Below are 21,690 nucleotides of genomic sequence, written 5' to 3'. Positions count from 1 at the left end.
GCCACTGACATTTCTGCCTTGCTTTCAGGCCAGAGCTCAAGATAAGTAACAACAAAAGAAGCTATGAAGCAGCCACACAGAGCAAAAAGAGAATGAAAGGCAGATGATGCCTTCTACCTACGGTTGAAGCCAGTGAAGTAGGTATATACTCACATTTGAAAGCGATTTTGTTATGATATAGTAATTTCTGTTATCCCTTCTAGCATGTTTTCATGTACTGAAAGTCACACACAAGCCTCAGCGAAACAAGTGAATGATGCTATATTTGCACTCTGCCCTCAGACATCTCCCAGTTCATCCTTTAGCATGATCAGCTTCATAAGAGCAAGAGGTCTATTGATTTTCATGTAATACAAGAAAATATTACATTTGCTTAATTGTTACACAGTGAGATCATTGAACAAGAAATCAAGTCTCTATTTAATGCTGCAAGCAGCACAGAATTGCAGTAATCAATAGGGTAGTTTGTCAAAGATGCTCTCCAAGGAGACTCGCCCATCACTGTATGGACAAGGAGTCACGCTGCCCGCCTTTATTGAAAAACAGGTAAGCAAAGTCAGCAGTACACATTATCAGAAATCAAACAAGCTGCAGTGAGTGGAGGTGCAACTCCAATAAAGAGCTGTATTTATAGTCTGGTAATTAAAAACCATTTTATCAACCTCGTGTTGAGACTAAACCTTTACAGCAGGATATTGACAAGATCCGCAGCAATGAATGAGCAGTATTTGACTCCAAACTTATGAGCTGCAGTTATTTAACTTTCTCCAATACAGTGAAAAGCAGTTCTAGAATAACACTGTCATTTTTATTATTAACGAGGTCTCTTCTAATACTGTTTCTTCATCACTGAGACCCATTTAACTCGAGTCAACAGTATTCACCAAGATTAAATACAACAGTGTGAGTGCTTTTCTGATTAAAGCATTATTCAGTGTTGCTTTTAGAAAACTGTACTGCTTCATTAAGTGGGGAACAGTTCCATCACCTGGAATTAAGTTAAAAAAAAATACTTAAATTACATTATATTGTAGCCATAGCTTGGTAATAACTTATTTAGGAGTTGTGACTACCCTCTAAAAGCAGTACCTACTTGTTTTACGTTTATCTTCCTACTTATGAAAACTGGAACAAGCAACTTCCATCACAGCACTCAGGATTTGGGATAGACAGCATTACTTGCTGTCATTAAATTAAGCACCAGTAATATATCCTGTACAGGTGTTTCTGTTTTGAACTTATCCAGTAATTCCATATTTTCCAGTCTCCAAATAGTTTCCTTTAAGCTTTTTCTTTTTTTTTTTCCTGCCCATCCATATGAATTTAAGTCTTCCCACCTTTGTATTTCCTGTTCTCACCTACAGCTGGAGAAATCATTTACCTTCGACAGTGATGAGGGCCATATTCTTTCCATTCCTCTGCCTCAATTACAAATATCAGCAATTTGTAAGTCAGTGCTGGGGACTTTAGTTTTGTCACTTGCCCATAAACCAACCAAAAGACAAATATAATGCATGTATCTGGAACGGAAATATTAGAAAATAAAAAAAAAAGAAAAACAGGCATGAAGTATATTTTAGATACTTTATTTAAATACCACTTAAAGAAATGTGAAACATATAGGATTGCTTTTAAACTTCTCAAGGGTATTTTTTCTGGACAGCCTTGAGGGCAGTGTTAGCAGTCAGTGCCATGGATTCATTCTAACCTTCTCACAACTGTAACAACTAACACGTTTTGAAACACCCATCCAGCACAGATTTAAGCAGTTCAGTGTTTTCAGAGACAGCCTGAGAAATCTCACAGATTCACAGCTTCCTTGCCCACACTGGTGCATGTACATTTTTAAATTATTAGAAGCTTCTTTCACAGTCCTAGTCACTGACTTACATCAATTCTAACGCCCTTACAGGGATCAGCTTTTCTCCCCAAGGCTTCCACTTTTTCAACTTTACTATCCTCTCCAAGAACAAACCCATGACCAAAACATTCCACAAAGCTTCCTGAAGACGCTGTGTTACGTGAAAGAATACACGGTATAAAAACACAGAGCTGCCTTCAGGTCCTTTTAGGCACAGGGAGCACGTGTCTGTAGGAGCTGTGACACAGGAACCCACCAACTGACAGTACTGGAGGGCACCACTTCAGTACATCGCACCTTCATCTTCTTTATTTAGAAAATAAATAGTAACTGGGCCGTGACTGGTGTGAACAGTCTCTGTGACACTGGCAAAGAACCAGGAGCCAATTCCATAGAGTAAGGTTGGGATGCCTATGAAAAGACAAAAACACGTTACATACAAAGACAGCGAGCCAGGAAAATTAAACCTGATGATTAACAGTAAAGAATAACGGTTCGGATATTAAACAGAGGAAAAGCATTCCTGTAAAGCTGTCCTAGTGATATTCTGTCCTTACTTTCCTTACAGGCAGACATCAGTGCATACCATGCTCCTCGTGGATGACACAAGCAAGGATCAGAAAGCAGCAGGACACAGCAGAAGAAAATGGGATGGAAGCAGTGAAACGTGATTGTGCACAAAGCGTGCTTTCCTCTGATTTAATACAAAATCCAAATGCACATCCACAAAGACATCCACCCCGGATACCAGCTCGGTTTCACTATGGGAGGGTAGATAGAAGCAGGAAGATGAACCGGCGCCGACTTCACAGATCAGTGAGAAGTGCTTTGGGGACAAAACGAGATCAGCAGTCATGACTACAAAAAAGCACCATTATTTTTAACACTGCTGAATTACCACCTGCTACAGACAATGATATTTCACCTAATATAGGATAAAAAAAAGGAGATGGATTTAGGCCTTCAATTCAGCAAGACACAGAGCGCAGAATTTAATGTACTTCGAGTTACCTAAATGCTTGAACTAGATTCTCACTAGAGATGGGCTGACGTTTCAGTCATGCCTGCCCATCGTTTAGGGATGGCACACACACAGCAGCTGCAAGAAAGTGAAAGGTCTGAGCCTGGGGGGGAATAAAATCAGATGAAAAGTTATAACAGGAAAAAAAAAACCAAAAAACAGTGTAGTGCTGTTTTCTCATTAGAGAAAGGTGGAAAGGTGAGAAGATGAGGAGTGGGAAATTACCGAGGGCATGAAAAGTGAAGGAGAATTTCTTCCTAAACGAAACAGAAAAGCAAGGGACCGATGGAGATGGTTTCTTGAACGCTGTCAGCACGGCGCCCCTAGGCAAGCTTTGATACACAGCCGTACGCTTCGAAACACACAGAAAGCATCACTCCTAAATACATGCTTATCAGTACCGACCCAGCTTTATAAATAAAGCTTCCAGAATCAGCCCGCGGTTATCAGCGCGGGATCCTCCCGAGAAACGCACCGCGTCCGCACACAGCAGCGGAGCTCCGCCACTGCGGGACGAGCGGCCGCTGCCAAACGCGACGGGAGCGGCGGGCGGCGCCGGGGCCGCGGTCACCTCCGGAGGGGGCGGTGGGCTCGGGGGCGCGCCGCGGGCTCGGGGGCGCGCCGCACTCACCGGCGTTGAGCACTTTGAGGGCGGTGAAGGCGGCGTTCTGCAGCGCCAGGTCCTGCGGGGCGGCGCGGGAGCAGTGGTATTTGACGAAGGGGAAGCAGCCGGTGCGCAGGACGTGGTAGTTGGCGCCGTCCACGCGCCAGTTGAAATGCGACAGGCCGAACTGGTCGTTGCGCACCGCGCTGTACTTGACGCAGTACGACGTCCAGTGGGGCAGGCCGCGCTGCCGCAGGTGCTGGCTCAGCACCTCCGAGGCGTCGGGCCGCGCCGACGCCGCTCCCCCCCGCAACAGCAGCAGCCCCACGGCCGCCTCATGCAGCCTTCCTAGCGCCCGCATCCCACCCCGCCCCCTCCTTCCGGCGGGTCTGGGCAATGCGCGTGCGCGGGGCGGGCGCGCTTCCCGCGCACGCGCCGACGGCGCGCGGCGCTCTGACGTTGGGCGGGAAAAGGCGCTGCGGGGCGGTGTGTGAGGGAGCGGCGTTCCGCGCTGCCTTGATGGCAGCCGGGTTGGAAGCACTGGGCGCTCTGCTTGAAGGAAGACTCAACAGTTTAAAGCATTGAGCTGCGTGCTGCAGGCACGCGTGGGTTACTACCAACAGCACGTCCTGTTTATTTACCGCAGTGCACTGCGCGTCTGTGGAGCCAGCAATTACTGCTGGTAACGAACTTGGCTGGAGCTCACCTCGGATGCGGTGAAGGACCGCCAGCAGTGCGCAGTGTGTAAAGGTGAAGCTGGGACTAGCATGGAGCGTGCTTTCCAGAGTGCTCCATTCATATTTAGCTCCGCCGTTAAGGTCTCTGCACGATCTCCTCAGCTCCCTCCCAACCTCAGCATGTTTCCGTGCTGGATCCTGATGCGGTCGGGCAGTTCTGGTAGTGCCATTTTCACATCAGACGTTCCCAGGGATTTGTTACTTTAACCATGATTAAAGGTGGAAAATTCTCCTAAACTTAATTTTTAAAGATCAGACTTTTTAAAGGAAATGGAATGTTAAAGAAGATCTGCCAGCTATCGTATTCCTCCTCTGCAGAGGTGCACTCTCCAGCTGCAGACGTTAGTGTAGTCAATGCAGAGAGGCAGAGCTTCTACAGCAAGTACTGCCAAGCAAAATACAAAGTAGTAGCTGAGGTATTGTTACTGTCAAAGCCAATAAAGGAGCCACAAAAACACGCCACGGCCATGACATGCACTGCTTCAGTGTCTGAAAGGTCAGAGGGATGGTCTACAGGACAGGAGCAGCCCTGCACACAGAGGTGACGTGAGGCACGCAGGTGGGTGCTCTGCACACTTTGCCTTGTGCTGGGGAGTCCATAGCCTTTATTTTAGCTGTGTGCCTTCTGCAGCCCAGCCCAGCCCAGCCCCACTCGCCCTGCTGTTCTTGCACAGGCATTCCTCCACACCTTGCAGCTGGAAACCAGCCTGGGCTTTTGCTGTCATTAGCGGCAGAACTCTTTGGTGATTTCTGATGAGCAGCTATATGTGGGTCATCTTTTATCTCTTCATTCCCACATTTCCCACTTGCTGTGTTTCTTTCCAGTCTAGATCACATTCAAAACTGCTAAAATTTCTGCTATGGTTCAAGAACTGTCATTCCTTTAGAGAGCGGTAGTAAATATTTCCACAGTCTGAACGAGAGAATCATAGCTATATTTCTGACTTCATTTTGGAAGATGATAATTTCACTTTATAGCTGCTGTATTACTAAAAAAAAAAAATAATACATTTTTGGCACCAGCAGCAAGGGAGTTGAATGTGAGAGACTGTGAAGCAGTTTCAATCCATCCATCAGCCCAACGCTTCAGAAGTGTTAATAGTAATTAAAAACTTTTTTCCTCGAAATACATTTCACACTTTGCACATACTGAGAAATCTCTCTCACCACGGGAACTTTCAGATCACTTGTTCTCTGCAAAAACAGGTACAGTTTTCTTTTGTCAGAATAGAACAAAGACATACGGAAGTGCAGGTTTCATTTACTCCTAGGACACTGCAGTCTATTAAGTGCCAGTGAACTAATGAGCCTCTCAGACCTTATGGTGTTCTGGCTTGAATCAAAGCTTAATTTTCCTTAACCCTTAAGAAACTAGCTGACTCCCAGGCTGATACTGATGTGTTCTTCTATACCTCCTACCCCAGGAGGGTAGAAGGTATAGAAGAACTGCTGCTTTTTTGTGTGTGCTTAATTGTCTGAACTGGGACATAAATAGAGCTTGGAGATCAAGCTAGGTGAAAATTCCTTGAAGAGTATCTCAGCCCTAAAACAGGAGAGAATATATTGTAAATGCAGTGAGGAGAAGGTAAGAGAAATGTATTAGTCTGTAGCAAGTCAAAGAAGAGCACAGAACTAATAAATCTCATCTTGTTGGAAGAACAAATGAGAAATTATACTATGTTTTCTTGGCAAATTATTTCTTGGCAAGTGAGAGATCACTGTTGTACCTTCCACAGCCAAAAAGACCTCTGTTGTTTTCATTTCTAACTATGAAAACTTCTAGGAAGCATGTTCACTGGCTAAATTTCATATTGGAAACATCTGTGTAAAATTTATGTAGAAAATAAAACAAGACAACATCAGAGGAAGTCAGAAAGGTACAAGAGCAAACCAGAATTAAACAGAAACACGCTTAGGTTTTTAGTTGAAATATGGATCAGTACTTATGCAGACGTTCCCATTTGCAAGGAATTACTTCCGTGACTAAGTAAGAAGAGAAAAATGTTCACACAAAAGGCTGTGTATGAAGCTGATAGGTAGGAGATGCAGATGCACTGGAAGTAGATACCAGTCTCTAATTGCTCATGTTCATAACCTGTCTTAAAGTGGCTTTGCCTGAGTGTTTTGGGTTGTAAGCCCAGACATACTGCCATGCACATACAATAAGAAGCGTCCAAGGGAGAAAGATGAGCTCTCCTACAGTATAATTTAGAATGTTTTCTTTTGGGATAAGGTTATGGATCTGATGGACAAAGGTAATTGTACGAATGTAGCAGTTGTTCTCAGTATACCAACACACAATAATCCTGATGAAAAAGCCAGCAATATCTGAAGTAAGAAAATATCTGATGAAGAGGTCTGCAGAAGTCACGGTATTCTGGGAATTGTAGTACAAATGTGATTCTCAGAATCTACTGTTGTACCAATGTTATTACTGTTATTTTTCATAATCTGAAACTGAGCATAAAATAACCGCTCCTAAAGCTTGCAGATAACAAAAGGAATACAGTAATGATAACAATAAAATCGTTTGGTTCTAAAGAGGAATCTGAGATGCTGAACTTATGGATAAGACAGCAATGATGTATGTTATTTATAGACAGAAGAACACAGGACTTACTCCTGTGTTGGAAGCCTGAATTTTAGAAGACAGTAGGTTCAAAAGGGAGCTTGGGATCCCAGGACTGTTTTCAATCAGGAATGATCTGGTGCTCTGAGATAGAGACATAGTACGACATCTCTGCATACACGCAGGGGAGCGATAAGAAGTACAGAATGGTGTTTTCTTTTTATAACACCAGAGGCAAAATTACTGGAATACTTCACGAGGTTTGGGTACACCACTTCTACAGGAATGCCAGCAAACCAAATCTCACTTGGGATTTTTGCTTCAAGGAACAGAAAGGTTCATTCCACAGAAATGTGTCATTTTATACCAAACAGTTCTTCATTTTCCCAGAAGCATAACAAGATCCAGTCCTGGAAGCTGAAGTGAAACAAATTCAGATTAAGTGTGAGACAATGGTTTTAAGGCTAAAGACAGTGCACCAATGGGGGAATCAGCTAGAGGTACAGTGGACTGTGTCTTCACAAACCTATCTTTGAAGATATCTTATGAAGATACAGTGAGATCATTTCCAAATTGTAGGCTTGGTAACAGTGTCGGAGTAGATCATCTCCTCTCCTTTAGAGTCCACGATTCTATTAATAAGGTTTTAAAAATGAACACTATCCTTCAAGGACCCACCATGTGAATATCAGGGACATTGACTAGGATTCTCTGTTTCTGAACAGTTTATTTTTGTGAAATAAGGACTATTTCTGTAATCACTGTATTCAAAAATCACGGATACGTACTGTCCCAGGTAATTTCCACGTGTCTATGCAGAAGGAAAACCAAACCTGTTCTTACAGATGAGAAAGCGTTTCCAGAAGCATAAAGAGTAAGGCACTTAAACATCCTCTGTTAACTATTCTTTCAGAGCATCTGCTTTTGAAAGATGCTCTTCTTCCAATTTCAGTTTGTTTTCTGCTGTAACTCCTAGAATTGCTTCAATATCCCGAATTGCCATCTGTAACAGATTCAAGGAATACAAGTTATTTAATGGACATTATAATGAAGTGTAGCAGGCAAACGCACAGCTGGTTGTACTTGCTTGGAAAAGGTAAAAAGTGTTACACAGGAGAGGATGCAGCAAGTAAATTTACTGTTACTTTGAGTCTGCTAGAATAACATGAAGTATGTACAAAACTTTGAGAAATGAAAATATAACTCCTTGCACTCAGAACTTCTGATCAGCTAACAGGTGCTTTATTTCACAGACATAAATCATTGTTAACTCACGCTGAAGATTTCCCTTTGATATTTTTCTTCACTGGTTGCTTTTCACTCCCTCAGACTGAAAAAATAGATGTTTTGGTTTTCTGTAACAGGATGAAATTATATCCTTTCTAAAAGTCTCATTTCACAGTCTGCTGGAAATACTGGAAAGAGTCTGACAAGTTTTGGTATGTGACTTAAGACCCGAGCGCATCCTCTGGCACGCAGGGGTGGGCATTGCGGGCAGACTGAAAGAGCAGAAAAACACAGGGAACAAAAATGATGGCAAAAATTAATGGAACAGAAGTTGAAGGATGTGAAGTAACAAACGGAGTGCTCTGTGGCTGCCTGCTTACATCAGTGTTAATAAGCTCAGGAGCTATGACAAATGAGAAGCTTGTTTCTAATTTAAAATCCCTACCTTGACGATGTTTCCTTAAGATAAAATAGACAATTGAGTCAGAGCTGTCTGAAGCAGCGCCAATAACTCCTTTGCTTCTTACAAGGGAGAATCAGGAGCACTGCATTATAAACGACTTCAAGCTGGAGTATGCCTTTTCTCAAAGAAAAAGTTTCAAACTTAAATTTAACTAACAGGTTCCCTGGGAGACTTACTATATTGACCTAGACACTGTAAAATACATACTGCGAAGAATAAGAAAGGAATGCTTTAGCACTTGCTTACGATACAGCATGAGGTATTTTCAGCCCTTGTGCAGAAATTAACCAGGATCGTTAGTTAATTAACACCTCACCTTAAAATTGGTCTCGCCTTGCATATTAGGTGCTGATATTTCTTGATGGATGATGAAGAGATTGCGAGCAAAGGTCATGAGGACCCCCTGGAGATCCTCTCCGATTGTTCTGTTAATGATATCCAAACAAATGAGTTTACCAATGATTCCTTTCACATGCTTAAAAACAATCGCCCTCTCATTTGTGCCTGTCTGGTGATGGAATTTAATGAGGATTTTCAATCTCACAAGGTGGCAATCTTCAGGGAGATATGAAAGATGAGGCTCCATTTTAACTTGTCAACAGAAAGGATTTGTGTAATAAATAATTTTTATTAATCAACGGCAGCAGTAAGCAGTAAGGTTTCAGTTATTCCAAGTAAAAGAGTCACTGAGTTAGGAGTGAGACACCAGAACACTTTAAATACTTGCATTCGTTCTGAAGAACTGTTAATTCTGCCTACAGTTTGTGGAAGACATCTAACAGGAATTTCGGCATTTCTTAGATTGCTGTAGCTTTCTCTGAAGTATGAATGTTACCTTTTGAGGCTTTGCTTTCTCAGTGCTACATACAGACTCTTGGTGCACGCTGCCTCATGGAGTAGGATCTCATACTGAGGAACAGTGTCCCTTGTTTGCTAACTGAAGCTGCCAATGGATCTCCACTGTAGCACAATGGATTATGCAGATGCTTTAGGCGTAACAAACCATTATATCCTCGAAAATTCCACAGTAAGATAATGAGATTGCGTTGGGAAGCTAGTGGAAGGCAATCTGGGATCAGAATGTATGGCAAATGTATGACAGTATTCTTAGTAATACATTAATACAACTGCCAAACCAAGCTGGTGGTGTTTCTTACCAAGGAGAGCAACTTCTGAGGTATCATCCTAAAGGAGTCAGAAAGCACTGAGGTAGCATGTGGTATCCCTAACGTATGGGCTCTGTTTTCCAAGGCTAACAATTAAAGTGAAATCACACCAACGGGGACAGGCCAATCCAACAGTTCACAGACTCCATAAAGGACACTTTGCCAGCGATTTTGTCTTCGGTTTCTCCGCATTCATCTCTCGTAACTCCCATATTTGCTGTGTACCTGACTGTGCACTCATTCTGTTTTAGCCTCGGGGAAAATTAATCCAATGAAAGGCAGCTTTCTGCTGAGTTATGGAGCCAGGTCAACTCCCAGAGGTGTAAAAGTACCAAAGTCACTGCACTTGTTTGTTTTCTGCACGACTTCTGCTAGAACCCAAGCCAGCACATGCTGTGGTGCCTCTGTTTTCACATCAACTGTGTTCCCAGCTGGTTATCAGTCTGTGTAACTGACTGTGTTTACTTACATCATTCCCAATCTGTATCGCTTCCGATCGTCATACAGTATAAAAACTGTTCCCTGTTTCTCCTGTGAAACAGAAGGACAAATATGCTTTAATTATTTCTGAAATTGTGACAATTATAACAAATATATTGGACAGTAAGTAGACTGCCATATCTAACAAAGGGTAGTTTGGAATTCTGTGCAATGGATTATTGCTCAGTTAAGTAGATTAATGCTCTGATTAGTAGAGAGTACAATATATTCATCTAAACAGAATACACACACCAAAGTCTATTCAACAGGAAATACTTTTGTTCTAGTGCAATAGGAGATGGTCATAAATACCTTAAAAATTATTCCTTTACACTGTTACATTATCAAGAGACAAGGTAACCTCTGCAAGCTTCATACTTGCTTTAATTTGGACAGTGAAAAAATTTAGATTTTCCCGTTCTTAAATTTTGTTCTCAGTAACACAGGCCATGAACCTTCATTAACTGCTGCTCTGGTTCATCATGGGCCTCATACTGGTGACTCTTGGCTCAGCAGCAAAACTGTTTTTTATGATGCACTGACAGAAGTTATCACATAGCACTGTGAGAGGTTTCATGGACAGGTGCCATTCCTGGGGAGGGTTTACACTGAGAACACACGTAAAACTCTGCATTTCCCAATGAAACCCTCGGATCTGAAATTCCTTTTCTGCTCTTCTGTCCCACCTAACATCTTCTACATTCCTTAAATGTTATTATTTTCCTTGTATAACTCTGTTCATAAGCCTTAAGCACTTCCTTCCCTAGCAAAGACTGCATTTTCATTTCTTCATCCCTCTTCTGTTCTCCCTTGTCACCTGACCTCTTTGCATCTGAAGGTGTGTTTTATAGTATGGTACACATTTACGTGTTAGCCCAAGCACAGTTGCTGGCTGACAGCTGCAATCCTTTTTGCCCACAGAGCTGTGTAGATAAACCAGGCAGGGCAGTGCTCTCTCTGTAGTCTCCAGGAGAGCAGTGTGTCACTGCCTGGTGTGTAACTTACACACGTGGTAACCCTTCATCCTTGACTGCTTCCAGGCAGAAGCCAAAGCAGTCGGCATCTCAGTCCTACAGTTTGTCAGGACTCATCCCAGCTAAAGCAAGCTAGCAGGTGATGGTCGTAATACCAGAGTAATTTCTGCAGAAACAAATGAAGACTTTTGCTCAACTTAAGAGCTCATTAATAATTGTGAGAACAATTCAAAATAAAATTAATGCTGCTGTATTCTTACAGATCCTCTTGAACATAACTCTAGACAGAACACACAGCAAGGAGCTAGCTCCAATGAACACTTGACATTAGGCTCAACCATATATTTCAACTTTACCTTTTACTAAATGGTTTCACAATATGAGAAGTTACATACAAAAAATATGCAGAATGAATATAATGATTTGTAGTATTTACTGTTTATACCTGGAGGTCAAATCCAACACCATGAGCTTTACACATCTGGAGGAGAACACTGTAGTAGATGAGTGAAAGACTGGAGTGCCTCAGCTGACTGCTTGCTACTGCACAGCGGTTGCTTCCTGGAGAAGGCTGGAGAAAACAATACAAGTTTCTCTGTTTTCGTGCCATTTTATATCAGAAACTAAGATTTTTCTATCTAAATAAAGGCTTTTTTTCTCAGTTGCACTAACATAAGCACGGACTAAGGCCACTGATTCCTTTTGGGGCAATTCCTGTTCAAAACAACAGCTATTGAACACAGGCGTTTCCATTCAGCAAAATTAAATCCTTACCTTACACTGCACACAAACCTGTATATCACAGATGTAAACTACAGAGTTATAGAATTAGTGAAATTTCAAGTGGGTTTCTTCAAGACTGAGCACGTCTTATTTTCCCATTAAGTCTTTGCCCAAGCTCAGTGACTGCAGGGAGCTATTCACCTGGTACCAGCAGGGTCTGTGCTACGGATGAAAGTCAGAACAGCAGTTGAGTTTAAGCTCTATCAGTGCTTCAGCCAGGAGAATAGAAATGTTGCATAGAATTTCATAGAGATGTTGTCCTAAACCGAGGCTTTTCTGCAACGTTCTTTTGAATGCTGGACTCTGGTGTGGGGATGCTGCACGTCGAAGCATGTAATTTACAGTATTTTCTCCAAAATTGTATTTGTTTTGACAGTGACTCATTTAAGTTGACATAGTTGAAATCCTTACATAATACATCTCTGCCTGAGAATTAATCATGTTTATAATATTCTGAGAATTAATAACACCCATTGCTCAAGTCATTAACTTAAAAAAGGAGCTTCCAAAATCTGTTCTCTGCAGTAGGGGACCACAAATAAATGAATGCTTGATAAAATAATCCAAGTAGCAGTTTAACAAGCGTAAACTTGAATGTGGCTGCAATAACACAGAACTATTGTTTAAGGGTTGGCATCAGGTTGATGAGGTGCTTATTTCAGCTACAAAGCATGCATACACATGCATAATGAACTGCAGTATGAATTATTAATGTGTTGCTTATTTAGCCTCATCTGTCTAGAAGATAATGTATCCTAACTATAATGAGTGATTGGTTTTGTACATAATTACAGTAGCAGCAGTATCTAGGAAATTTGTTCTTTCAAAGAAGGATTTCTAAAAATAATATCATCACACAAACTGAGTTGCTGCTCCATTTTATCAAAATCAAACCTACTAGGATTGAGAATATATAATAAATTAAAAGGGACAGGATCATTATTAACATCATAATTTTACACAAAGTGTTTTACTTAATCATTCATTACAGCTCATGTGCTGTAGAAGCATTTGTCTCTTTGTTTTTTTCCCTAAAGATGCTTTTTCAGAGAGAGCACTTTTTTGTAGTTAACTCTTACGGAGACAAAACCTCAAAATTAAAGAGAGAAGGAAAATAAAGAATACAGTGACAATTTATGTTAATTCTGACAGAATTTTAATTAAAAAAAGTTGCTACTTGATTACTTTTCATTTCTAAACTTGTACTGCTGGGACTAATCATATCTAATTTACTTCTCTCCAACTACAAGTGGTTGCTTGTCAAGAACAATAGATCAAGAGCTCATTAACCTCTGAATCACAGATCCATGACATTTTTGGAATGGTGCTATATTCCTCCTCTGCGTCAGAAAAACTGGAGTTATGACTCCTCAAAGTGTGTGTAAAAACAGCATCTGTCTTTCTTACATACACTGATATCCATACACTTCTTAATCTCTGACTTTCCTAAAACTTTCTTCCCTTTTAGAGGGGCAGTCTTATTAAGTCTTGCACCACCACCAACATTGGATGAAGGTTCTGAGAACCAACATTTGGGTTTAACACGAGCGGGAGCTTGGAGGAATTTATATGTCTGGATCTTTGTGTAGATGTAGCCCTGATTGTTGCACACAGTTTTGTGCATGAAAATACAAAGCTGGGGTAGGACGCCAGTGCTGAATTCCAATTCCAAATCACAGTGCGTGAACTGAAAGCTCAGATTTCCTCTTGACTGCTTTTAAGTCACTCATATAGAGCACTGCTTTCACCTCCTCCCTTTCTCTTGCAACTTAGAGGGTTTTTTTTACAACTTGAAAGATATTTATTCAGAAGTTATTTGCTATAAAAAAATCAATGTTATTGAGTGCAAAAGATAAATAATCAACTACCCCCATAGGCATTCAGAACCTTTATTTTAATTTCTAATGTGACAGCATCCCACTTCTTTTATTAGCTTTCTAAAATCTAAAAGCAGCAGTTTTGTTACTCAGCTCCTTCAGAGCAGCCATCTAGGGTGGATTTTTTGTGTTTCAGTAACTTGCATTAATAACTTTGTTTGTGAACAGATCACTGCGTACCATTTTTGTGTCCTTGTGCTGCGTGCGGTGGCCTTTCATTTTCCTCGAACCAAGAGGTACTTCAAAGAGGCCAGAGCAACAATCCAGGTTTCCATCTGTCACATACAGCGTGAGCTGAGTCAAGGCCAGCTGGTCACTATAGCAAAGGTCGAGGTCTGTTGCCCATACCTAATCAAACACAAACAGATGCACTTAAAAAAGAACAAGAAAGGTGAGATTCAGCAATTGTCATCTATTCCTATGTACATGCTGGAAATGCATGCATAGGGTTCCCTTGTGCTGGTGCATTACTGGCTCCAGTAAACCACTTCCAAACTGGAACAGTCAGAACTCCCAAATAACGTCAAAAATAATTTCTTGGTGAGAACTGAAGGAGTAAAGGGACAGCAGCTACCTGTGCTACCAAGATTTTAGTAAGGATTAGAGAAAGTAAATAGATGAACTCAACAGCTGTGAAACCTGCAACACATTAAATAGGTAATTATCTAAACACTAAATATCACACCTGGATTTTCAACTGAAGAATAATTAAGGTTAAATAAAGTCAAACAAACAGGTATTTTTAGATAGAAAAAGGGAAGTTCTACAAGGCAAAGCTAAACAGAGTAAAAGGAGCAGAGAAGAGTGGAATCTGTGCAGGAGTACCCCAAACACAGGCACATCCATCCTGCCTCGTTACACACCGCACACAGCAGAGAGGTTGTGGAGTCTGCTCCTTGCAGATCTTCCCAGGCATCCTGGACGTGGGGCTGGGCACCCTGCTGTGGGTGTCCCTGCTGGAGCAGGGCTTGGAGCAGACGGACCCAGAGGTGCCTCTGACTTCAGCCATGCTGTGGTTTGTCACACCAAGCCTAAGAAATCCTGCAAGCCTGTGCTAGTAACGACAGATTCTCAGTGCAAGAACCTGTGATAAAACAACATGGGATGGGTTTGGAAGCCCCTTGCCAAGTGGGTAGCACCTGCTGCCCCTTGGGTTTATTGGAGCCTGGGGGTAGTATAGGTAGATGGGAAAGAAGCCCACCCCAACCACGTGCAGGACACACTTGCAGGCAATGGTAGAAATGTCACAGAGCCCCCGAGAACATTTCAGGGCGTTAAAGCCTGTAGGAGCCTGAGAGATCAGTGGGGAGGAGGAGAATGGAGCACCATGGGTTCTCTCTGTGACACTCCTCTGCCCCAGCAGCCTGAGCATGGATTTACTCATGAGTTTTTCCCTTTTAAAAAATGATCGTGCCTACTAGGCCAATGAGAACTGTTAACGCACACAGATCTCTGCCCTACAGTGGACCCTTTTAAAACAAATCTAGCAGTGAATGACTTGAATAAGCCTCTGAATGTTAAATGGCATCATTATAAGAATATTAAGAGGTCAGGCAGTCAAGGCCTCTCGGTAAACTGGAGTTAATTTCTGAATCATATTCACATAGTAATGCCCTTTTTATAATGGTGAATACATCACATCAGTAACAGTTGTTAATAACTAACTGCCAAGTATCTGGTGCTGTATTAAATATCCTATTTGTCAACTTAAATATTTCCTGCTGCATGGTATAAAATGCAAATTGGATGCTAATAGCTGGCTTTACTTAGTAAAAGGGGAATGTTCAGCAATTATAGTGCTTAATTTTCTTCAATAATTTATTATTTAGCATCACTTCTGCAGGACAGGAAGGAACTTTGCTGTCAATTTGTACTTTTCCAGTATGTGCTAACATTTTCAATGAGCTAAGTGGTAATTATAAACTATGCATACAGTGAACATGTTACATTCATTTCCATAAATATTATCAACAGATCTGTAGTAGCAGATGTGCCTTGAACCTTGTTTGAGTCAGGTTTTGGATTCTTGGTTACAGTTTGGCTCTCAGAAGAGTTAGCCAGGCTATGTGAGGACAGCAGGGACTACTGCTATCCAAGGGCTGCTCATCAGCACAGAGTAAAATGAGCTAGCCACTCTGCATCCAGACCTGACACCACACCTGTGCTTCCCAAGCTCAGAGTCAATGGCAGCACGACCTGGAAGCTTTGTTCACACACAAACAGAGCTGCAGAAGACAAATTAGACTGAAAGTGGACCGTAATTTGGCTGAAATGGAAAAGCACAGAGGCAAAGATGAAGTGCAACCACAGCACATGGGTGAGAACGAAGCTTGTGTTATAACAATGCATAGAGAATGCACTGGGCAGATATAGCAAACATAAGCAGTTGTTATCACAAGACAAATTCATTACATCCTGTCAGATCCAAACACAGAGAACATGGGATAGCATATTCTGCAAAAGTTACTCAACAAATCTTGCGTTGTCTCTAACCCCACGTTACCCCAAGTACTTGGAGATGGACATCTCAGCCTCATACTCTTATCTGCAAAATGAATGGCTCACATCAAGAGTGGACTGGTGGCCCTAATGTGAAATGAAGGGAGATGCCCTTACCCTCCCCCCCACCCCGATTCTCTCCTTCAATACTGTACAGGAGGACAGCTATTAATACCTACTTCAGCATCCAACCCAAGCCCTTCTATGGTTCTATGATCAGTCATAGGTGCATTTTATGATGATGTCATTGCACGTTTTGCTTTCTTAAATTCAGGGTTAGATCTCCACAGCCCTGAGCATGAGGGGGAGGAAGGCAAACATGGCTACAACCCACCTGTCCACCTCCTCTCATTTCTGGCCTGAGCCTGAGGCTGAACCACCCCTAATGCAAGTTAAAGCAGCCAAATGGTCATTAACGTGTGCCAGCTGGGATCACCCCCAAGGATTCTTTTGCTGGCTCAGTTGTATCACAGAACACTGAATCGTAGCCATGGCCCTTTCTGTCCTGGATATGTCCCAGACCATCCCTAATGCAGAAAGAAAGAAAGGAGGATCAGATGGCACGAGATTCCAGCTTTTTCCTAGCAGGGGATTCCCTTTTGCCATGGAAATCCAGAAGTACCCTTCAAACTGCTGTTGTACTGCTACAAAAACATGTAAGACATGTAAGCACCTGGGCAAATTTATGTTCATGAGAGTGGAACAAGATAATTTTTTCCATGTTATTAGTTTAAAGGCAAGCCAGATCATTAGTAGCTAGCTGATCAGATTTTTCAATCGAACAATTCCTAAGTCCCTCTCCAGTTCCTGAAGGTCATAAGTGCTCTTTGCAAAATTACAGCAATTAATAACAGGCAGTGCTTCTGGTAGTCTCAAGCAAGGATGGAAGACCTGAGTCTGGCTGGTGGAGCCGGGTGAAGACAAGAGCTATGCAGCTGCTTCATAGCGCTCCTATTCTGGAACTAGCAGTGGACATCTGTTTGCTGGCTCTATCAGTCTGGCATCCTTCACCAATAATAGATCAATATGCATTCCCAAATGGAAAGGGGTAGCTCATTATATCATACTAAGCACCTGTTGGCCATATTGAAGTTAGCAGGTGTCCCTTGAGTGTAATGACCTAAAATTAATTGTAATAAACCAAGAGAAAAGCACCAGAATCCTTTATATCCATGTCTGAAGGATTCTAATTAGGTGGACTCCACAGTTCATGACTTCTCATTTTCTGTGAAGAAGTTACCAGCCTCATGCCAAAATCACATATATCACTAAATCAGTATGGCCAGAGCTGCCATCAGCAGCAGACGAGGAAATGAAATGAGGAAAACATCTCACGTTAGAGTAGGGGTAGGGTAGAGCAATGCTGTGAAACAAGTAGGATGAGACACTGCTATCTGTAACAGCTGAAAAGCTTGCTAACAGGGATGTGCAAAAAACAACTAAAACCATTTCTCAGAAACATCAGCATCTCCATCTTTGCGGCACGTAGTTTCCAAAGCAGTCCAGCAGCTCCACAGAGCCAGTGCAGGCAGAACAGACATAGCAGAAGTGCTTTGGGCTGCTCTCTGAGCAGGCAGGAAGTTCATTTGGGTTCAACTCTAATACCACCTGCATTTCAGCACGTTTTTCTTCAGACAAACACAAAACAAGTGCCAGAAGTGTTTGAGACACCTTGAAAATCAGAGCGGGGTTTGTTGCCTCTTGGTTTGTTGTTTTATGAATATATCTCTACAGTTTAGAAAGCAGTGTCTTGGAGGTCAGGCAGTTAATAACCAGCTGAATTATCATCTCCTCCAGGAAATCCGGAGCCATTAGCAGAAGGCCTGAGCAAGGGTCAAGTGTGAGGAAAGCTAAAACAGCGATGCAGTCTTACAGCTTAACAAATATCTAACACTCGGGTCTATCCTTCCTAGTTCAGGATATACAGTAAGGGCATCCTTATCAGACTGCATGGCAAATTAGAATAACTTACACAGCTTTAACTTGAGATGTGGGAACACCTACGTGCTCAGAAATCGAACTGAAACAGGGCTCACTTGTGAAGTCTAGAACTGGTACTTGATTTTTCAAACAAATGAGAGTTTAAAGGTAACCAGATTTGTGTTTTTACACTGACTTAGGATCCAACAGAAAAAATAGAGAGGAAGGGTTAAGATTTTAGGTCTCAAAAGTGGTTTTAGATAAAGCTGTGCAAAGCACATGTAAAGAGTTCCCAGAATCCCACCAGTGCTAAAAAGAGCAGTCAGGACCTGCTCCGTTACACACTGCACTCACGGTTAAGACATCTCCAGTGACTAAAGGCACAGTGATAGTGCAATTCTTTACAGCTTTGGCTTAAAAACATAAACTTGAGAACTAAAGGAAACATTCATTCTTAAAGAGTTGCCAAATTATAGCTTTTCTTTATCCAGTACAATTGTTTTTATCTGCAACGAGTACTGACGTCTGCGTTATTGTAAAGAGCACACCTGTTATTTTTAAAGAAGTGGTTGAATGACATTGTAAAAATGTTAATTAGTAAAATATTTACTCTACTGGGGTGCTGAAAACACAGCTCCTTTAGTGACTTTCCTAATCCACACCACGGCTGCTCATTGCAGCAGCAGTGACAGGCAGGATCCGAAAGCGGCCGCCATCTGGTGGCTGCTGCCGGGATGGAGTAGTGCTGCCCGAGAGCTCCATCAGCTCCTGGGCCCAAACAGCGGCCCTAAACCCTGCCCTGCTCAATGCAAGACTGGAAAGTGGTCAAGGAGAAAGCTGTGGCTCTTGATGGAAAATAACACTGCTGAAATCCGAGAGGGAAAAAAAACCAAAACGACAACGGGAGTAACTTTAGGATGCATGTATGAATACAGAAAAATGCATCCCTCAACGCATTAATTAAATGCTAGTGCCAGGGCTGGCTGATGGGCCACAGAGAGCACATCTCATGTCTAACAGAATCCCATGAGATCATCTTCCCCACAGTTTTACTGGAGTCACTTCCACTTTGTAGTGTCCTTTCAAGACTTCTCTTTTGTGGGCATTTGGGACAGTGCTATTCCTTTGCTCCTTGATAAGCAACGTAACTTGGTGCCCTTCTGCTATTGTTCCAAATGTGTGGGGCTGTGTAATCCATCAGACTGATACAAAAGGTGACATAAGTGCACACTTCTCCAAATTATCTGCCCACAGATCTGTGGATGTAAGTAAGTCTGTGCATGCAAGCAGTCCTGCTCTATGAAATGGACTTTATTCTATATGGCATATACATTTTTAAGGACTTTCTGTGCAAAGAGCCTGAAACTCAAATACATGCCAATCTGCCTTCTGCTCCAGAGTCCCCTGAGTGGGAGCATGCAGGGTGAGCACGTGTGGGACAGGTTCTGCAGTGTACAGCTGCTCAGTCCGCAAAGGCAGAAAGATGGTTTCACTTATTTGGCCCTTCTCATTCCTTAAAGAGCTGTATTTATGTGGCATGTAACTTTATGAAGGATTCAGGGATTTTTAAGTGTTTAAATACTCAGACTGTACTGGTAACAGATGTTCAATGATATATTTAATTTTTAGCTTTACTGAAAATATCATGTATCAGTTGATATTTTCCATATAATGCAACTTTGAAGGAATGCCTAAATATACTGCACTTCCAGGAAATGTATCTGAGCCTTTCAGCTACTGCATTAAAATGGGCACTTCTGAAATTAGTGAGCAAATGTTCTGAGAGTCTAATAGGATTTCTTGTTTGCCAAAAAAATAGTGCTTTCAGGAGCACAATCTTTTGTGTAATCTCCCTCTCACAAGACAGATGGCATCATTAATTGCCTCTGTAACTACTTAAATTTAAAAACCTGTGCTTAAATAATGTTAAAGTTGTGGTACATGCTGACAAACAGGAAATATTAAGGTAGAATCAATCGGAAACAAGGGAAGAAAGCCAAGGCAGAACAGAAAGGAATAGTAACAGACCACAATAAACATTGATTGATTTAATACGTCCTTGTTCATGCCAGGAAATGCCATGACTTCAGTAATTTAGGAAGCATTTCTGCATTTTGGTGAAGTCCTAGCTTGAGCAAAGCAATTGGCAAAACTCCCACTGACTCCAGTGGGTGAGGATGGCACCTACTGATTTTTATACAGCAACTTTACAACGAAGTTATCCATTATTGCTCATCCACAGTCCTAATTACAGTCCCTGTGTAAATATATTTTGGGATTCAGACGTTACTGCAATCTGTATTTCAAAGCTAACGTCATTCTGCTTCTCTGGTTTACCCCAGTCACCCTACAGCGCAATCAGTTACCAAAAGCCCCATTTTAAGCCTTCTCCATGCTTAAAATGGACTACAGTTATCAGAGCACTGCCAAAGAGCCAGCTTTTGCCAGGGAATACCATATGCTAACTCTTGGGTTTTAAATACAAGCCCTGTCTTTAAAGCTTTTTCTCACACCATACAAGCCGTGATTTTCAGACATCCAGGAGAAACGGGAGAGACACCCACACGGATCTGAGTGCAAACAGACACTCCATCTTCTGAAAGTCCACCATACTGCTCTGCTTATCCCATGAAGAAGAGCCATGTTCCCTTTCACAGTTAAACAGGTTTTCTGACAGCAAAAGGTTCTAACTGAAGATTGTAGAAGACAGCAAACTTGCTCAGATAAGGAGGTGAGCACACAAACAATATGAGAAGACCTAAAAACCAAGGAGATGCCTTGGGAATAAAATAAGTAATTGAGACTTGATGCAGAGATCTTAAATTTGCATCTGCGTGCAAATGCTGATTTTGACTTTGTAACCACCACTATCCATCACTAACAGTAAACGCTTTCTTTACTCTTCAAACATAAGGCCACTACCCAAATGCTGAAAGCTCAGCCTCCTCACCCCGATCTTGCTTTACTTTTAGTCTGCCATGATGCTTTACGTTTGCACATCTGTCTTAATATTTGACCCTTTTGACCAGTACCAACCACGTTTGAAAATAAAAATTTGAAGTATATAAATCTCCCATGAGGATCCCAAAATAGGCAGCTGTGTAGGGGAAAAAGACCTGACTGGTGAGATTGCAGTGGGAAAGGCTGCGGGGTGACTTCAGCTGGAGAACATGTGGGAGCTTAATTTAAGGTATGAATCTGTGGGAAACCTGACTTCTGTTCTTAAGCTCATTCTATTTAAAAACAAAACCACCTGAAGTACTCGGAAGTGCCACATTATGACAAGGAAGTCTGACCTTAAAAGAAATGCCAGGTTACTGTAGCATAGAAACATGCAAATGAGTACTTTGTACAAACTGTGATCAAACTGATCATCAGCATTGGTGCCAGAGGTTACATTACAATCAGACTTGATGATCTTAGAGGTGTTTTCCAAACGTGTTGATTCTACAATTATTTCTTTAAATCTGTTACCTATTTGTTCCTTGGCACTGAAAGCAGAGTGTGCT

At 41.9% G+C, this 21,690-nt stretch overlaps 2 protein-coding genes across 2 annotated transcripts in view; both read right to left on the bottom strand.

Moving 5' to 3' along the window:
* Window positions 1-1,911: 1,911 nt before the first annotated feature.
* Window positions 1,912-3,862, bottom strand: CUNH15orf61 (chromosome unknown C15orf61 homolog). Its single transcript, XM_065734077.1, has 2 exons — window positions 3,514-3,862; window positions 1,912-2,272 (listed from the first exon to the last, which is right to left on the bottom strand). The coding sequence occupies exons 1-2, from the start codon at window positions 3,845-3,847 to the stop codon at window positions 2,145-2,147; spliced, it is 462 nt and encodes a 153-aa protein (XP_065590149.1). The 5' UTR covers window positions 3,848-3,862; the 3' UTR covers window positions 1,912-2,144.
* Window positions 3,863-7,558: 3,696 nt separating this feature from the next.
* The window catches only part of IQCH (IQ motif containing H), a 57,342-nt gene continuing 43,210 nt past the window's right edge, over window positions 7,559-21,690 (bottom strand). Inside the window, exons 17-21 of the mRNA XM_065734357.1 lie at window positions 13,943-14,110; window positions 11,548-11,583; window positions 10,118-10,179; window positions 8,799-8,907; window positions 7,559-7,795 (exon numbers count right to left, since the gene is read on the bottom strand). Coding sequence (XP_065590429.1) covers window positions 7,694-7,795; window positions 8,799-8,907; window positions 10,118-10,179; window positions 11,548-11,583; window positions 13,943-14,110 — 477 coding nt within the window. The 3' untranslated portion in view covers window positions 7,559-7,693. The remainder of the gene's footprint in view (window positions 7,796-8,798; window positions 8,908-10,117; window positions 10,180-11,547; window positions 11,584-13,942; window positions 14,111-21,690) is intronic.

This window comes from Cyrtonyx montezumae, unplaced genomic scaffold (assembly GCF_038088225.1).
Source record: "Cyrtonyx montezumae isolate F1298 unplaced genomic scaffold, pur_monq_1.0 scaffold_17, whole genome shotgun sequence".
Taxonomy (NCBI): domain Eukaryota; kingdom Metazoa; phylum Chordata; class Aves; order Galliformes; family Odontophoridae; genus Cyrtonyx; species Cyrtonyx montezumae.
Note: the sequence above shows the minus strand (reverse complement) of the source record. Positions and strands in the feature narration are given on the sequence as shown.

Excerpts from the sequence above, each read along its gene's own strand:
- CUNH15orf61 (XM_065734077.1), bottom strand. The coding sequence starts at position 3,847 with ATGCGGGCGCTAGGAAGGCTGCATGAGGCGGCCGTGGGGCTGCTGCTG. Across the intron at positions 2,273-3,513 it reads CCTCAAAGTGCTCAACGCCG|GCATCCCAACCTTACTCTAT; the intron begins GTGAGTGCGGCG and ends GTCTTTTCATAG.